Below are 18999 nucleotides of genomic sequence, written 5' to 3' on the forward strand. Positions count from 1 at the left end.
TGTGCCCTTGCTCCCCGCAACCAAAACACTTCCCCTCTCTGATATAGTTAGCCCTTTCTCGAAGACTCAATCGGAGTATCCTTTTCCTTCTTTTCTTGGGAACTCTTTTTCTTTCTACTTTCATTGTTGGAGGTCTGTAGGGTTCTTTGAGTCAAGATCTCATCAGTGAGGTTAGTCAAATTTCCCGAATGTATTGAGAAACCCCGTTTCGCATGACCCATTAATTCTTAGATAGAATTTGACTTTTGTTTCATACAGTAGTCTCGGATCTCTGTAGGGAGTCCGCAGCAAAACCGGTCAATCTGTTCCTTAAAGGTAACCTTCTTCAATGAAGAGGTTGGTAGAAAAGAGTCCCAAAACCTCTCGGAATAAGCGTCCAAAGAATCTCCCTTGGTCATCCGAAGATGATTCCAAGCGGTTCTTATATCCCGTTCGTACTCCCGGGTCAGCCAAGAAGAAATAAAGAGCCTTTTGAATTTCAACCACTTAACTAGAGCTTCTTTCCTCAGAAGAAGAGCGGACCACCATGTTCGAGCATTTCCTTTAAGAAAAGATGCAGCCCTCCTAATCTTGGAGTGCTCTGAGTAATGCCCTCCAGAGAAGGCTATGTCAAACTGTTGGATGAAGGCCAAAGCCCTCGGAGCATCTCGGAATCCAGAAAAGGATTCAAATTTTATCGATTGTCCACCTTTTTTAAATTCTTTTGCTTTCTTGCTCGTCTTCAAAGAAGTCATATTGGTTGGCTCTGTAGAAGTGCTTCTTCTTTGCATAAGAGATATGGTCATCGGAGTCCAAACTGTCCGAGGATGACTCCTCCGTAGAGCTATCAGAAACTGGGCGAAATTTGAGTTTCTTTGCTTTTTTCTTGCCCTTTCTAAAGCTTTGCTTTTTGCTTCGCTTTTTGCCCTTTCTATCCTCCTCGCTCGAGTTAGAAGAGCTAAAAGAACTACCAGAAGAACTGGATAGTCCCTCAAAGCGTACACGCTTCTTCTACTTTCCTACAGATGCAAAAGAAGATTGACGGCCCAAATAACCAAAGTAGTCAATCCCCTTCTTGCACTTTTTGGATTGATTTTTCGCGTCCAAAAGCTGACTGATCCGAGTCTGAACCACCTCTTGACGTTCTTGTTTTGTAAAGATCCTCGGAGAAGGAGGTTTCTTGATTGCCCATTTGATGGGTGGTTCGGTGGCTTTCTGTCACTGAGTGTGCACTTCAGCGATGGATTGCTCAGACAAAAATGTCACGTGCACATCTAACCCTATGTGTACCTGGACAAGCTACTTCATGGCAAGGGTTCGGTTCAGTTTAGTCAGCCTAGATTAGAAAGTGTTCTGGAACTTTTGTGAGTCTGTTCGCAAACCGTGCATGTCCAAACACTAAGAGTAGATGCATATCCTCTGGTTGCACACAGCATGATCATCAGACTACAGTCAGAACCCATCAGGTGTCACGTGACACATCCTGTCACAAAGTGATGACATGGCGGACAGCAGAAACCCTAATTTCTGCCAGAAACCCTAAAATTCCTGCAAACCCTAATTTTTGCCAAAAACCCTAAATTCCGGAAATCGCGGAGGCGGATTATTATAAAAAAATAAAAAATAAATAAAAAATTGGAAAATGATGAGCGACGCGAATTTTGCTTTTGCTTTTTTTTATAAAAAAAAAGATAAAAGACTCTCAAGAGAGAGAGAGAACTGATGCTTTTGATTTTAAAAGCTTTTGGGGCTCTGCTTTTGGGCATCCCTTGTAACCTTTAAATTAGTGGTGAGGGCCTCACTTCTCAGGGCATCTGGACGCAGAGTCTGAGAGTGAAACCCTAACCGCTCTCTTGTACTTTGATGATTGATTAATACAAAAAGAAATACCGAAAGGGGCGCCAGTCTTTGGGGCCAATATCTCTAGGCACGGAACTCCGCCGGGCCAGTGCAAATCTATTGTGATCTGTGAATTGTTTTGAAGTGGTTATTTGGTGCTGTCGCGGTTGACTCTTGACTTGGATTGTCCAAGTTTGTTACAGTGACATCGCTTTCGCGGGAGGACGCTATTCAGAGCACTCCAAGATTCGGAGAGCTGCCTCTTACTCTAAGGGGAATGCTCGTACTTGGTGGTCCACGCTTCTATTAAGCAAGACTGTGCCAGTTACATGGCTGAGATTCAAGAGGCTTTTTATTTCTTCTTGGTTGACTCAAGAGTTTGAGCGAGATATACGAGCTGCTTGGAACCATCTCCGGATGACCAAGAGCGATACAGTGAATTCTTATTGTGAAAGATTCTGGAGCTCTTTTCTACCCGCCTCTTCATTCAAGAAGATCTCGTTCAGAGAACAAATTGAGCGGTTTACCTTGGGTCTACCTACAGAGATCCGAGATCACTGCTTGGAACAGTAGTCAGCTTCTATTCAGGAGTTGATGAGTCATGCGAAGCGGGGCTTTGCCATTCACTCTGGCAGTCTGACCTACCCCACAGATGAGGCCATGACACAACGAGCCAAACAGACTTCTGGGAATGAAAGTAGAATGAAAAAGAGCAACCCAGAGAAAAAAAAAGGATGCACGACCCAAGCTTACTCCTGAGGAGAGAGCTCGCTTCATCAGAGAGGGGAAGTGCTTTGGATGCGGGAAACATGGACATATTTCCGCAAAGTGCCCTGATAAGGCACAGAAAGAACAGAATGATAAAGACGACGACAGGTCTGAGAGTTCGAGAGCTGCTGAGGAATGTGGCAGAAAAGGCAGATAGAAAAGCAGAACTGGTACCACATGGCGTGGGACTTGCACCGAATCAAATGAATGAAAGTACAAACTTTGCCGTTTTTTTTTGGGGCAAAGTGAAGGATCAGGAAGCTCTTTTGAAGGAGCCAAGGCCAACTTCTTTTCACTTGGAATTGGCGGCTCGATTTGGAACTGCGCCCGACAGACTGACGCCACTGGCGGAGGTAGTTCGACTGGCACCCGGATGGGATGTTGCCATTACACCGAGCATTGGCAAACTTCGTTTGCAATGACAGGGGTGTTCAGGGCACGTGAGTGACGTTCTACTCGGGATCCCTTGGTACCACAAGAACTACGCCGTGGTTGACTACCGGGCCGAGAAAGCGACTTTGATAAATGAAGGGCTTAGAGATTGTACTTGATGAACTTCAGTTTTCTTACTCATTCTTTTGGGAGAACTGAACCATGGATAAAAGTTGAATATGTTTTGACCTGAAGAAAAGAACGCCAAGATTTTTTTCTCCACGCTCATGCCGATTGCTTTTGAGAGGGCCTGAAGATCATACCATTGATCTGATATCTGGAAGCACACCACCGAATCGGCCACCTTATTGTGTGAGCCAAGTACAGAATGAAAAGATTATGAACTCAGTGAAAGACCTCTTGGAAAAGGGTCTTGTCCAGCTTAGTACTTCACCGTATTGCTCTCCAGTGTTGTTGGTTTTGAAGAAAGACGGATCTTGGAGAATGTGCATTGATTATAGCACTCTCAACGAAATCACCATCAAGAACAGATTTCCGATTCCTAGGATCGATGATATACTCGACAGGTTACAGGGATCCTCGTGCTTTAGCAGGATTGACTTGAAGAGTGGATATCATCAGATCAGGATAGCGCCAGGAGATGTCTACAAGACAGCTTTTCGGACGACTTTTGGGTTATTTGAGTTTTTGGTGATGCCTTTTGGCTTAACCAATGCTCCTGCGACATTTAACCGGATGATGGATAGGATTTTTCGAGAGTACAGGCTATTTGTTGGCACTTTCTTTGACGACATCATTATTTTCTCCAAGAATGAGGCAGAACAAAGAGATCATCTGATTCAAGTCTTTTAATGCTCAGAAAAGTGAATTTTTCCTACCAGAGATACATTTTTTTGGGACACACTGTGTCAGCAGCAGGAGTGCAAATGGACCCGGCCAAAATAGAGACTATCCGTGATTGGCCCGATTTGAGGAATGTCCATGAAGTTAGAAGCTTCTTGGGACTATGTTCATACTACAGGCGGTTCATACGAAAGTTTGCAGAGGTTGCTTCCCCTTTGCATATCTTGACACAGAAAGGAGTACCTTTTTCGTGGGGACCCACAGAGGTGACTGCCTTTCAGACATTGAAAGAGAAATTGACTACGGGACCTATTTTGACTTTGCCGGACTTGCAGAAGTCATTCGAAGTATATTGTGATGCTTGTGGTCGTAGTCTAGGTGCAGTCTTGATGCAAAAAGGCCATGTCATAGCTTACGAGAGCCGTTTGTTCTCTAGGCCGGAGATGACAGCACAGATTTATGAGAAAGAGCTTTTGGCGGTTATCCATGCTCTTACTCAGTGGCGGCATTACCTACTCGGAGCGGATTTTATTGTCTTTACAGACCATCAGAGTTTGCGCTACTTCTTGTCACAGAAGCAGCTTTCGGAAAAGCAGATGCGGTGGGCGAACATCTTGTCACACTTTCACTTCCAGATTGTCCATGTGCAGGGACAGAAGAATGTGGTGGCAGATGCTTTGTCTCGGAAACCGTTGGTTCTGGCTATTTCCGCGATACATCATAGGAGCTTCGAGGATATGGTCGATCAGTGTGCCACAGATACAGATTTTGCAGATATTTTCACACGGATACGGGATGGGGAGACAGTAGCTGGATACTCCCTTCGGGAAGGCTACTTGATGAAACAGACTATGTTGTGCGTTACACAGCCGTTGAGGGAAAAGGTTATGACTGATTGCCACTGTCCACCTTTTACGGGTCACCGCAGCATTGCTACCACCATGAAAGGGGTAGAGAGAGATTTCTTTTGGCGGAGACTGAAGAAGGATGTGGAAGAGTTTGTGCGCAGTTGCTTGGTATGCTAGAAGGTCAAGTTTGATAGGCATAAGGCACAGGGATTGTTACAGCCTTTACCCATACCCATCCACCCGCCCCTGGGAAAATATTGAAATGGATTTCATTTTTTTTTATCTCCCAAGAATACAGAATGATCACGATGATTTTCCGATTACATGGCACGCCTGAGACGATTGTCTCCGACAGAGACCCCAGATTTATGAGTTTGTTTTGGAAGGCAATTTGGGAGAACATTGGGACGCGGTTGCAGTTCTCGTCATCGTTCCACTTGCAGACTGACGGGCAATTTGAGATTGCCAATTCAGTGATTTTAGATTTATTGAAGTCTTGTATCTCGCATCAGAAGACTCAATGGGAAAAGAACTTACCTTTGGTGGAATTTGCCTACAATAACACGATACACTCTTCGACGGGGAAGACGCCATGAGAGATTGTTGAAACTGCTGCGAAGGTTCCATCCTTCCTGAGCACGAAAGATTAGAAATTTGAAGCGGATGAATATTCGCGAGATTTGGATACGGCTTTTGCCAAGGTTCACGAGACTTTACAGAAGTCTCAAGAACGACAGAAAAAGGCAGCAGATCGCCATCGTCGCGACTCGAAACTGAAGGAGGATGATTGGGTGCTCTTACTTTTGAGAAGGCACGCCTAAGAAAAAAAAAAGGGAAAGGAGAGGCTTTCTCCAAAGCTTAGTATGTGATACTACGGACCTTTCCAGATTACTGACAAGATAAATGATGTCTCCTTCCGATTGGAACTGCCAGATACTTGGAGGATTCATAATGCATTGCATGTGAGTCTCTTGAACCCTGTTAAGGGTGATGTGCCTGATGATGGGGAGCCTGATGAGCAACCCGAAGTGGAAGAAAACGAGGAGATCCTTGTTCCTGAACAGATTTTGGCACATAATGATACGAAGAAAGGTAAAGTCCGAAGGCGGTTCTTGGTTAAGTTCAAGAACTTTCCTGCATTTGATGCGAAGTGGATGGAGGAGGAGGACCTAGCAGATACTCCTCGGATTGTGAAACTTTACCTCGATGTTTTGGTTTAGCATAGTCTACTCCAAACGGAACCCAAAAACTCAGCTTGGCCGAAGATCTGGTGCAGTGGGATGCACAAGAGGGGAGTCGCTCCACTCCTTTGTCAACAGATGCCTCGATTTTGATACTAAAGTCACTGATGTCTCTTTGAGCTTCAGGGATACTGAGAGCTGACAGTATTCTGCTGGATGACTTTATGAAATGGAATTCCTGATTATGATACTGATTTGTTCTTGACTTCTTGTGAGTGCAGGAACTGATAGCCGAAATGACTGCAGCATTTTGGTCTGATTGATCTCGAATAGACATGGTTGCAATAGGGGTTAGTCAATCGGACATCGATGAGGTCCCGATTGGACCTAGATGTGATTGCTAGCTACATTGCCGATAAATCATGGTCTAAGATCCGAATGAATGTTGAATGTCATGTGATGTCCTGTGATGTCTGGTGATGTCCTGTGATGTCGTGTGATGTGACTGTCGATTTTGTACATGTGCTAGATGTGCGTTCCTAGTACATAGGTACTAACAGTCAGTGTCTGCTAAGACGGTTTATCGCTTTTGTCGGTTTTGCAGGCGTAATCGCGGTCGATTACAATGCTTTCAAGAGGGGGGTATGTCACAAAGTGATGACATGGCGGACAGCAGAAACCCTAATTTCTGCCAGAAACCCTAAAATTCCTGCAAACCCTAATTTTTGCCAAAAACCCTAAATTCCGGAAATCGCGGAGGCGGATTATTATTATAAATTTTAAAAAAAAAAAAAAAAGGGAAAATGATGAGCGACGCGAATTTTGCTTTTGCTTTTTTTTATAAAAAAAAAGATAAAAGACTCTCAAGAGAGAGAGAGAACTGATGCTTTTGATTTTAAAAGCTTTTGGGGCTCTGCTTTTGGGCATCCCTTGTAACCTTTAAATTAGTGGTGAGGGCCTCACTTCTCAGGGCATCTGGACGCAGAGTCTGAGAGTGAAACCCTAACCGCTCTCTTGTACTTTGATGATTGATTAATACAAAAAGAAATACCGAAAGGGGCGCCAGTCTTTGGGGCCAATATCTCTAGGCACGGAACTCCGCCGGGCCAGTGCAAATCTATTGTGATCTGTGAATTGTTTTGAAGTGGTTATTTGGTGCTGTCGCGGTTGACTCTTGACTTGGAGTGTCCAAGTTTGTTACACATCCAACCCTATGTGTCCATGGACAAGCTACAACACAAGGGTTCAGTCAGCCCAGTCAGTCTAGATTTAGAAGTGATCTGGCACTTTTGTGAGTCTGTTCGCAAACCGTGCATGCCCAGTCACTTAGTGTAGATGCATACCCTCTGGTTGCACACAGCATGATCATAAGCATTCCCATCAAATTCCATCAGAATCAATCAGGGGAATTTTCCAGTGTATTTAGCCTATTTTACCTATTTTTGGCATTTTTCACTTATTAATTTAAGTGACTTTCCAACAAAAGTAGGTAGGGCAATTTGGATAAGAAAATATATAAGCAAACCAAAGTTAGCACTAAATGGCAGAAGAGGCAACAAGAGCCAAGCTCAATAGGCCACTTCTCAGCAAGACCAAGCCTTGGTGGTTCCCTCCAAGCAGCAGATTCCCCCATTGCCTAGCGTTTTCAACAAGAACCATCGCCAGCCATCCTCAGCATTGGCGTTTTTGCTTCAGCAGGTCCTCGCCAAAAGAACACAACAGATAGCGTTTTTGCATCAACATCCTCACCAACAGAAACATCAGCCTAGCGTTTTTGGTCCAACTTCAACCTCTAGCGTTTTTGGTCCCAGATTCAGCGTTTGCAGATTCAGCAAGTCAGCGTTTTTCATCATCAGAAGACCTGCAAGATCAGCCCTAAAAAGGTAGCAGATTCAGCCCGAAAAGACCATCAATTTTCAGCCTTGAAGATCCTCTGTTTTCAGCCCTAAACCTGCAGATTTTCAACGTCAAAGACCCACAAAAAACAGCCCCAAAATCAGCGTTTTTGGCTCAGTCGCAGATTTCAGCCCATAGCGTTTTTGGACAGCAGATAAAGGATTGCAGATTTCAGCCCTAGTGTCGGCCTCGTCATCCCCGTCGTCGTCGTCAACATAGCCTAGACTTACATCAGTCTCATGCATACCATTTGTACCAGATTGGGCAATCATAAGTAGAACACTCTCACCGACGAGAGTGGGGCCTTCGGAGGAGGGTTTTACGTCGTCTCTGGTGTCGTATCTCTCTTCTCTCTCTATCTCTCAGTCTCATACACTTGCACGCACAGTGTCCATTCACTTGTTTGTGATCATAGCATTCTCTCATTAAGAACGGAAGGCTCTAACTTCCATAAGAACGAAAAGAAACCTTGAGCACAGTTCGGAGCACTCATCTTGAGCAAAGCGCAAACATTCATTCCGCTGCACCTAACATCAGGAGCATTTTTACAATGCATAGACCTAATTTCTCTATTTTAGACAATTTTCACTTATTATTTTTTAGTAACTTTTGTTGGGAACTAGGTAGGGCAATTTTGCAAGGAAGTATATAAGAAAACCCAACGCTAGCACTTTCTGGAAAAAGAGGCAGCAGGAACATTGTGTTCAACAGGCACCTTCTCAACAGGACCCCCCCCCCGGGGCAAGAGACCTAGCGTTTTCAGCCAAGACAAAGCCAACGTTTTTCAGCATTGCAGATCCTCCAATGTTTTGCATTGCAGATCAGCCCGGCGACAGCAAGACACAGCAGATCAGCCATAGCATTAGCAGATCTCCACAGTAGATCAGAATTCAGCCCTAGCGTTTTTGCATCAGCATGACCAGTTAGCATTTTGCAGATCTACCGCGATAGATTCAGCATATAGACCAGCGTTTTCAGTTTTCCGCATCAAGACTCCGTAGAACAAGTCTCGAACCTCGCAAATCTCACCTTCCTGTAGCACATCCTCGCCGCACGGTCAGATCAGCCACAGTTTGCAGTTTCAGCCCGGAAAACGCAGATTTCAGCATCTGCATTTTCAGGGCGTCGTCGTTGCATCATCGTCATCAACATAGAGTCTGAATTCAGCAGATAAAGATTTGCACATTTCAGCCCTTAGCATTTTCAGACTTCAGCCCGTCTCGTCGTCGTCCTCATCGTCGTCGACATCGTAGGCAAGTCCAAGCATTGTAGAGATTTGTGCAATCAATAGTAGACCGCTCTCGCCATAGAGAATGGGGCCTTCGGAGGAGGGTTTGACAACATTCTGGTGTCGTATTCTTCTCTCTCTATCTCTCAGTCTCATGCACCTTCATTCACAGTGTTTGCCACTTTGTTTGTGATCATTGCACTCTCTCACTAAAGGAACGGAAGGTTCTCCCTTCCGTAGCAGGGTTCGAAGCACTCATCTTGAGCAAAGTTCAACATTCACATTCGCTGCACCTAACAAAAAAATTTGCAAATTGAGGGTCTTTCGCAAATTTAATCATCTGCTTCATGCACTCATCAACCTGCTATCGACGCTACATCTCTTGAAGTTCATACTAAGTAGGCCGAGGTGGCCCATACTCTTCCTCTGTTAAATCCTTAAAATCTTCTACATGATCTCCTCCCGCATCAATAGATGCTGAAGATGTCGACTGATTCTTTTCGGGATCCAGAAGTGTCGCGAAAAAGGGATCGATTTCCCGATAGAAGAGAAATCGGTCGTGCTCTGATACCACTGTAACAAACTTGGACACCCCAAGTCAAGATTCTACCGCGACACAGCAGAGATTCACTTCAAATTAATCCCACAAACAAAAGAGTATCGACACGGCCCGACGTAGTTCCATGCCAAGAGATATTGGCCCCAAAGACTGGCGCCCCTTTCAGTATTTATTTTTATATTAATCTTTGAGCAAAGTACAATGAGCCCGCGGGTGCTCACTCTCAGACTCTACGTCCAAATGCTCGGAGAGGTGAGCCCCTAAGGCCGCTTATAAACATTACAGAGGGTTGCTAAAAGCAGAGCCCCAACAGCTTCTTCAAAATCAAAAAGCAAACTGTCCCAAAGCTGGCAGCGCAAAACGCGGAGCGTCCGTACTGTTATCCGTAAATCGCGGAGCGTCCGTACGGCCGGCCACGTTAGCCAACGCAGATTGTGGCAATCTGTACAGCCAGCCCGAGTTGCTTTTCTTTTATTTTATTTTTTGTCCTCGGGGCCCCTCGTCCCTTGGCCATAAGTTGGGACAACTTACTAGGGGGGGTGTGTCCGGGTGGCTCTTCCACGTCACCAGTTTGTGACAGAGACAGCATGGTTATGCATGCATGTTTCTAAGTGAGATACCTACAATCTGATCCTAAAAATTATTTAATTCTTTCACACCCCCCCCCCCCCCCCCCCCCCCCCCCCCCAGTGTAATGTATTGAGCATGATGTAGATGATTTGTCCCCTAGGTCTAGTTTAGCCTCTCATGGACGTTAATCTAGGACTCATGTCGAGTTTAGCTTTCTTCACCCAACTCATGTCGAAATCATGGCAATTCAAAGTCCATAGACTCTATCATATCAATACTAAAAATATATTGATTGCAGCACAGGAAAGTCTCACTTACCGTGGTCTTGATTCCCTACATGAGCAATTAGGACTAGATAGGTCTCACAAGAACTGGGACTTCAATGCCTCTCAACTACCTGATACTTCTCAACAGATAGATGATGTTGGCAAAAGGCTCAAATTGGCAGCCTTATTCAGCTTGTAAACTGGCCCCTCTTTCAGAATTTGTGAATCAGATCGTGTCAATCGACATGAGTTTGTTAAATCGTAAGGTTACGACAGCGATGCAACCTCCCACAAGTTCAAAAACATCGCTGTACCTCTAATCAACATACACTGGATAAAGATAAAGAAGGTATTAGTCAATGAGATCAAATTACCTTGGATCCAAGAATGGTCGAAGATCTAAAATCTCAGGAAAAGAAACATGGCCGCTTAGCTTGCTTAATCGTCCACGCATGTCCTGAGCAAACCTCTTCAAATGAACTGTAAGAATGGGTGGAGCCTTGCTAATTGACAACTTCTTTGTTGCATCCTTTTTTACAAGTTTGTCTGGAGCCTGCCTACTTTTGAATTTAGACTTAGCTTCCTTAGTCAGTTTGTTTTGAGAGGTTGTCAAACTTCCCTTGTTTGCCGAGCTCTTTGTACCATTGCAACTTTTCTGCATGGCCTGTTCAATAGAGGGTTTAAAAGCAGATGAATGCAAGCTTGTGTTACCCCCATTGCCTTCGGCAACCGACTCATTGTCTCGCTCTAGCTTAAAGGTATCAGCTACATTATCATCCATCCTACATCGAGGAGATGGGTTTACAGGGTGGAGGCCATCATCTGATTTGGTTCTCGGGATACCACCATTCTTATTCTCATTGATTGGGTGATCCACAACCAGATGATCAGGAGAGTTACCATTAATGCTCCTACTATTACAAATCTCTGGTGAAACTTGCTCTGTAACCCCCTTTCCATTACAGCTCAAAGAATGAACATTTTCAGGGCAGATAGAGACTAGCTCCTCCTGTTTCTCACCACAGTTCTTGTCCTTCATGGATGCAGAATTGACAAGATTCTCATCTCTCACAGGACATGCCTTCTCCTTCATATGTCGGGTGCAGCTTTCACATTCCCATGCATTTTCTCCACATAACAATTCAGGCTTTGTGAAATCTGCAAGGCAGCCTTCTAGCGACAAGGGCAAGAAGGAATCCTCTGCATCAGCTAATCTCTGCGATGCGGGTCCATAGACTGCTGTATCAGCTTCCCAGATTCCATCATCCCACACGCTCTCATCAATATCCTGAGAACTTTCTGAATTTTTGCAAGAAGGTTTCAAATTTTCACAGCTTTCCTCCTCCTCCTCCTCAAAAAGCTGTGAAAATCCATCGAGATAACCCCCCTCAAGCTCTGTTGGTGGACTCGAGATGTCCAGTAGACTGCCCTGCGGAGCTGACTGAACGAATGCTGATGAAGAGCTTGACATCTCTAGAGGCTCATAAGGCAGCAACAAAATTCCTGATGCTAGGGGTAGAGGACCATCTTCACCCTCTGAAAGAGCTAAGGGCTTTTCAACAACCTCCTCTTTTAAGGTCAAAGATGCCCCTGCCTCCACTCTTTCCAGATGAGGTTTGTTGTCCTGATTTTGCGCACCTGACAACGCAGTTTCACATACGTCTTTCAACACCTCAACTTCTGCATTGATAGTCGAAGGAATTGATTCAACATTGTCAGCTATTGTTTCCTTGGGGTCTCTTAGGTTGACTGCCAAGTTACTTTCATTGACCTCTATAGTGTTTGGAGCATTGCAAGAGCCCTGTACAGAACGCTCTGCAGACTGCACCCCACCACTGATGAAATCCAGCCACCCGAAATCGTCAGAAGTCAGGTCTGCTTGAGCAGATTGACCTCCTTGTAAGATCTTGTTCGTATCAACCACAGGAGAACCTGCCGCATAAGACGCCTTGTGTAAGTTTGTCTTAGGGAGAACTTTGGTTTGTTTAGTGATTCTTTGCTGAGATCCTCCCCCAGATGAGGACAGTTTAGACTGATTAACACTACTTTGACCCTTTTTAGGGTTAGGTATTTGCAGCGAAAGATCAAGCATAGGTTCGAAGACCACTGATGAATGCCCACATTCACAGCACCGGACAGTACTACATAGCTGCCCGCCAAAGAAACTTTCCACAAATGTTGTGGCAGTTACAGACGGTGAAGCTGTACCCTCTGGACTATGACACTGTTTTTCTTCTTGCTGTGGTTCGACGGTGACACTTTCACCATTCTGCATCAGCACAGGACTTGCTGCTTTTGCATCTCCACTGCAAGTAGACTTGGCCCTTGCACTCCGTTCTTCGGAATTCAACCCGTCCAGTAGACATCGTAATAGTTCATGACTGTCCTGTTGCTGGAAACCCCTGAAACGAGGAGCCTTTGCACAGATGGCTCCAAATAGAGACCTTGGATTGCAAGAGCTTCCAACATTTTCCCATGCAGCTCGACCTTTGCCCCCTTTCTTCAGGCCAGATTCATAACCTGAAGGTTCTGAAGTACCCGTACAAAGTTGGCCACCATCATCACGATTAGTTTCCAAGTACAACTTTTTCAACGATGATGAAAGAGGTCCTTCCAGGGCTGGAAGCTCTTGATTAAAGTAGTCCCTTAGCATGTCCAATGCCAATAGGTTTTGCATGACAGAATTAAAAAAGCAAGTGTTACCCAAGTTCATCAAGCCTTTGACAATGCGCTTTCTTCGAATCCCAGTTGCACACATGTCCTTTGAAGAACTTAAGTCAAAGACATCTGATTGAAAAACGTTACACCTGAGACGGTCTCCTACTAAGCCCTCTTTTCCTGGATCTTTCAAGAAACCAGTCTCTTTGACAAGCTTTTCCTGTACAACCTTCAATGCCAATTGCAAAGGGTTGCCACTTGATGGCTGTGAGTTACTATTAGAAGCGCCTGATGGTAGCATACATTGAATCTCCATGTTGCACACAAAACACCATACAAAATTATTGGTAGTCTGCAAAGCAAGCGGATGTCTCGAGCAGCGTGAATGGTAACAAACATGTCCAGTTGGAGCAACCTGGTCCTCTTCATTCTGCGCACAGCCTTCCTGCTCCTTAGGCTTGTCATGAACACGACTTGAAAGCGCCCCACATGCAACATGACCACATGCCAAGCAAACCCACTTCTTTTGCAAATGAGTTGCACTGATCGGATTCACTGCACTTTCCTTTTTATTGCAATTGGATCGGCCTTTGCCCTTTTTGCCCGTACTAGATTTGCTCTCTTTGGCACAATCTTGGCAATGGATGATAGAAAACTTGAGCTTCGAGACTTGGAAAGAGAGCTTATCTACATCAATGCCTTTCTCGAGGTGCCTGCACATCTTCATGGAAGCATCGGTGCTTGGATGAGGGTTGTAAGCAGCATCTGCAAGGCTAGAAACACCCAAACCCACCTCCGAGTCACAGACAGGAGGGTGTGAAGGAGAATGCTTTGACGATGAGAACGGAGTCTTCACGTGAACCTGCTTTTTCTTGCTTTTCTTGCCCGCCATGGAATTGCACCGTCCACAGCACAGAATCAGTAAAAGGGAAGAGCTGAGACGCACCGTTACACCAGCAAAGCGAAAGCGATCAGCAGGAGGAATCAGGGCTGGCGGCGTGGGTGAGAGAGTAGGGGCCTATGAAAATATGCCACTTAGCTCTCAAAATCGTCTTTGTATGGGTTTTGTGGGAGTCGGTACTAGCTGTGAATTTTATGTGATTTTTTGCGAGGCTTCAATTTCTGGCACATAGTAACGAGCTCAGGCAACCCGCCTCCAACGGGTCTCGCTCGCTTTTACCAATTGGTCAATCCTATACACTTTCTTAAGCTCGTTCATGTGAGTATTTGTGTACGTACCTAAGTGTGTATGTGTGTGTGTGTGTGTATGCATCTGTTGAAAACAGCTCTCTCTTCTTGATCTCACCTTGTTGGAGAGCATATGTGATTGCAACCCGCCTCCAACGGGTCTCGCTCGCTTTTACCAATTGGTCAATCCTATACACTTTCTCAAGCTCGTTCATGTGAGTATTTGTGTACGTACCTAAGTGTGTATGTGTGTGTGTGTGTGTGTGTGTATGCATCTGTTGAAAACAGCTCTCTCTTCTTGATCTCACCTTGTTGGAGAGCATATGTGATTGCATTTGAAGAGATACCATCGCTTCGCATCTGTTGAAAAACGCCCAGAGCTTCTTGGCCTTGCCCAAGTTGGGCATATCTTGCAATCAGTGCATTCCAAGATTGCATTTGAAGAGACACCATTGCTTCGCATCCGTTGAAAAATGCCCAGAGCTTCTTGGCCTTGCCCAAGTTTGGCATATCTTGCAATCAATGCATTCCGAGAGACAACACCCCGACAGGAAGCTCCTCAAGCACTTTTTGTGCTTTATGAAGTGCACCACATTTGTCATACATGTCGACCAAGGCAATACCAAGCATGATGTATTCTTTCGACAACCCCTTACTAACAATATCGTCGTGAAGTATTTTGCCCATATCAACATCTTTTGTAATGCCACATGCCTTCAAGGTGCAAGTGTAGGCGTGATTGCATTTGGAGAGATGCCCTCTCTCTGCATCTGCTAAAAACAACTCTCTCTTTTCCTAAACTAACCTTATTGGACGTATCCTGCAATCAATGCACTCCTTGAACCAACATTGCATTTGGAGAGTCACCCTCGCTTCGCATCAACTAAAAACAGCCTAGAGTGTATGTGACTGCATCTAAAAAGACACCCTCATTTCGCATCCCTTGAAAAACGCTCATAGCTCCTTTGTCCTCTCCAAGTTGGGCATATCCTACAGTCAATGCATTCCAAGAGACGACATGCTGCACAGGAAGCTCCTCAAGCACTTTTTATGCTTTATGAAGTGCACCACATTTGGCATAAATGTCGACCAAGGAAATGCCAAGCACAACGTTTTATTTCAACAACTCCCGACTAACACTATCATCATGATTTTTCTTGCCCATATTAGCATCTTTTGTAATGCCACATGCCTTCAAGGTGAAAGTGTACGTGATTGCATTTGGAGAGATTACCTCTCTCTACATTTGCTGAAAAAAACTCCCTCTCTTCCTGACCCTGACCATGTTGAACATATCCTGCAATCAATTCACTACATGGAACAACATTGCATCTGGAGAGACACCCTCGCTTTGCATATGATGAAGACAGCCCAAAACGTATGTAACTGCATTTGGAGAGACACCCTTACTTCCCATCCATTAAACAGTCTGAAGCTTCTTGGACCTGTGCAAGTTGGGCATATCTTGTAATCAGCACGTTCCAAAACATGACATCCTGAACAGGAAGCTCCTCAAGTACGTTTTGTGCTTTATGAAGTGCACCACATGTCATAATAACTAATATCTAATTCCCCTAAACGATTTTCTCGTGGTAAACTGATCATTTAATATGGGGAAGTACTAGGGGAGAAAAAGCTAGAATATTGGTTAAGCTGGCAGACCGGTCACAATAGGGATCCACAGGAGGAAAAATAGGGATCCAAAGGGGAGGGGGCATCTTCAAAAGAGCAATGTGCAACAATGGGCTTCAAAGACCCTAAGGTTCAGCCCATTAAGACTTCCAAAATGCTAAGGTTCCAAAATTCAAAGGTTATGTCCAATGGTCAAACCCTAGGTAAAATTGGATGCTTGTGGGAAGACTCAAAAGTCTTCCCACATCCCTATCTTGATGGAGGCGAGCCCTTTTAGTAGGGGATGAGAGAGAAACAGACACACACTCTAGCAGGGTCCCTTTACACAAAGGGAATAGGGGACACATGTTAGCTCCCTAGCCCAATTGCCCCCAAGGTGCATTCAAATTCTATTGGATGGCCATAGAGATGGACCAACGAGAATTAGGCTAGAGTACATTTGTAATGGAATTGATATTTTAATGATATAGTTGTGAAATATTTGATATTTTGATGAAGCATTGCAATGTTTATTTGAATTGTGGAATATGATCACTTGTTGGGTGTTGTGTGAGCAGATCAGTGATTGGCACGTGCTGGACAATAAGGCGATAGCAGTTATTCGGAATAAAACTGCCACCATTGGATTTTCTGTGGCAAGCCTTAGTATTTATGGTTTAGTTACAAGTTGAGATGTAGACAACTATTAATTGTTACATTGAGCTCTTTATGAGCCAGGACTATTTTATGCCCAAGTGTGAATTGGATGTAACTCATTTTTTAGCATGAACCTTTCTATAAATTAAATACATGCAAGAGGGACATGCTCATTCTTGCACGGGGGGAGATTGCACCTAGTACTCGTGTCTGCTCTTTCTCCTCTTCTCTTATCTCTCGCCGTACCGGCGTAGCACTCCACTTTAGGAGGTGCGCCTGCAGGCTTCTTTTCTCTCTCTGCCGCTCGATGTCTCTCTATCTGTTCGAGGACAGCGTTGCATACGCGCTATGGGTTTGTGCCAGGTATATCGATTCGTGCTTTCATGGATTGCAACATGTTATTTACGTATTTTGCAGGGCAACCACACCTTCCGTTTGTAGCAGTGGTATCAGAGCGTAGATCAACGCTCCTGGTGTACACGAATCATGGCAACAAGAATCTCTATGCACAATTAACATGAAGATAAGTTTTCTCTTTTATGACTATCTCTAATTATATTTCACGACTCTTCTCTGCTTTGGGATAGTAAGAGATCTTTTTTTTTTTCTATTATTGAAAGCCTTCATGCAAGTATCGAATGGTTCTTGTATAGAGGTTGAATAGAACCTATGTGTACCATTTGATTTGTCGACATAGGCTATTGTTAGAGTAGAAGATATGGTACTTAGCTGGAAGCACATATGTGTAAGAATCATATAATTTTCAATGTTGCACGAATAATCCCTAGAGATCTGTATAAATAATTGACTGAGTTTGAAGGAATAGAAGACGGAAGCAGAGAAGAAGAGCCGTTATCAAGGAATTTTAGTGCTATAGGAACCATCTCACGAGTGGGAGAAGGCGAGTCAATCTGAACAATCTTCTCATTAACATCGCGGGAAACATCCCCAAAAAAAAAAGTATTAATAACGGATGTTTTTCTTTTCCAAACCATAAATCATGCAAGATATGGGCTTTCGAGCAGGACTGTCAACAGCAAAAACAAAAAAAAGCCGTTTTTTTCTTCTGTTTTATCGCCTCCTCTACCTCTCTGTCTCTGTGTTGCGCCAGCCTCACAGTTCGCTAAGAGGCGCCACTCCACCTGCAGAGTAGGCAGCCGGCCCTGCTAGCCGTACACAAAGCCAAAAACTACCCGACGTTCGGCCCTTTTAGCCCGCAACCACCGCCCCGCAACCAGTCGACGGTTCAGCCTTTTACCCCCAGTTTTGCTGCGCTCTCAACCTCCCCTTTATCTGTGGCGGCTCTGCCTACCCAACAAACGGACGTCGCCGAGCCACTCTTTCTCTACCCCTCTCTCTCTGTCTCTCTCCCAATCACCTGTCGATGACGCCGCCTACCAGAGCCGCACCATTCACTGGTTGCATGCCCAACAGTTCGACATGGCCGTTTGCAAACTGCACCAGCCGCCATGCAAACAATCTTTTGCTTTCTCTCTCTCTCTCTCTCTCTCTCTCTCTCTCTCTCTCTCTCTCTCTCTCTCTCTCTCTCTCTCTTTTTCTCTCTCTCTCTCTCTCTCTCTCTCACACACACACACACACACACACACACACACACACATCCGTCAGCTTTTGACTCTCCAGTTCCAACTCCACCACAGTCGTCAATTGGTGGGGGAGGCTGCATGCATCGCCCACTACCTGCATGCTAGGCAATGAGTTGGTGAGGTTGACGCAATTTGGCGGCTGCAAACCCGTAGGGTCAGTGCGTCACAGTTAATGGGAGGATGAGGTTGGTGCCAGGTCCGCGTGCATGAACTGAACCTTTCTCTCAGCTCATCCGCCCACCATGCAGCACAGGATTTTTTTCGACCTACCTTTGAAAAAAAAAAAAAAACCACAACAGAGAGTCTTTTTTTTTCCTGCACGCTCTCTCGCAGAGAGTTTTTTAACCGTATCTAAGCAAACATCCACACCAATATCATCGCTTCCTATTTAACATATCAAGGGTACGGACCGCGTCGCGCTACCCAAGCAGACACACTCAGGACATGTCGATCCCTCTTGCAAAATAAGCCGCAAGATAGCTAGCACCATTTTTTCGCGTAGACTGAGCTTGTCGAAGTATCAGACAAGGTGGTAATTCTCGTCGCCCTTCTTCAATTATATGCCTCCTCTGCTATGTCACATTCACAACCAACGACATGTTGATTGCGCACCGCTACATTATCAGCAACCTACTCGTCTGCATCGTTTCTATGTCAAAAACCTCTCAACTGCTGTGCACCATCGGGAGCTTCGCACTACCTGGCGTTGGGCTTATGAACTCTTTTACTCTATTCAACAGCATGGAATCAGGTTAGTCGAATTTATTTGCTGCAAACCTTCTACCCCGGCTAATTATTTGTAGCAAATCAACGTAATTACCAACTTTCCCCATCATCATGGAGACAAACGGTGCCAGTGCCCCCTCCGACTGGACCAGTGATTCACCTCTACCGGCACCGACCTTGGAGCA

General features: G+C 44.9%; 1 protein-coding gene across 1 annotated transcript in view; it reads right to left on the reverse strand.

Annotated features, from left to right (window-relative positions):
* The window catches only part of LOC147449342 (ubiquitin carboxyl-terminal hydrolase 2-like), a 62627-nt gene extending 48562 nt beyond the window's left edge, over positions 1-14065 (reverse strand). The window contains exon 1 of the mRNA XM_086521802.1: positions 10745-14065. Coding sequence (XP_086377928.1) covers positions 10745-13920 — 3176 coding nt within the window. The 5' untranslated portion in view covers positions 13921-14065. The remainder of the gene's footprint in view (positions 1-10744) is intronic.
* Positions 14066-18999: the final 4934 nt, after the last annotated feature.

Source organism: Adiantum capillus-veneris, chromosome 10, assembly GCF_014529385.1.
Source record: "Adiantum capillus-veneris isolate H3 chromosome 10, ASM1452938v2, whole genome shotgun sequence".
Lineage (NCBI taxonomy): Eukaryota > Viridiplantae > Streptophyta > Polypodiopsida > Polypodiales > Pteridaceae > Adiantum > Adiantum capillus-veneris.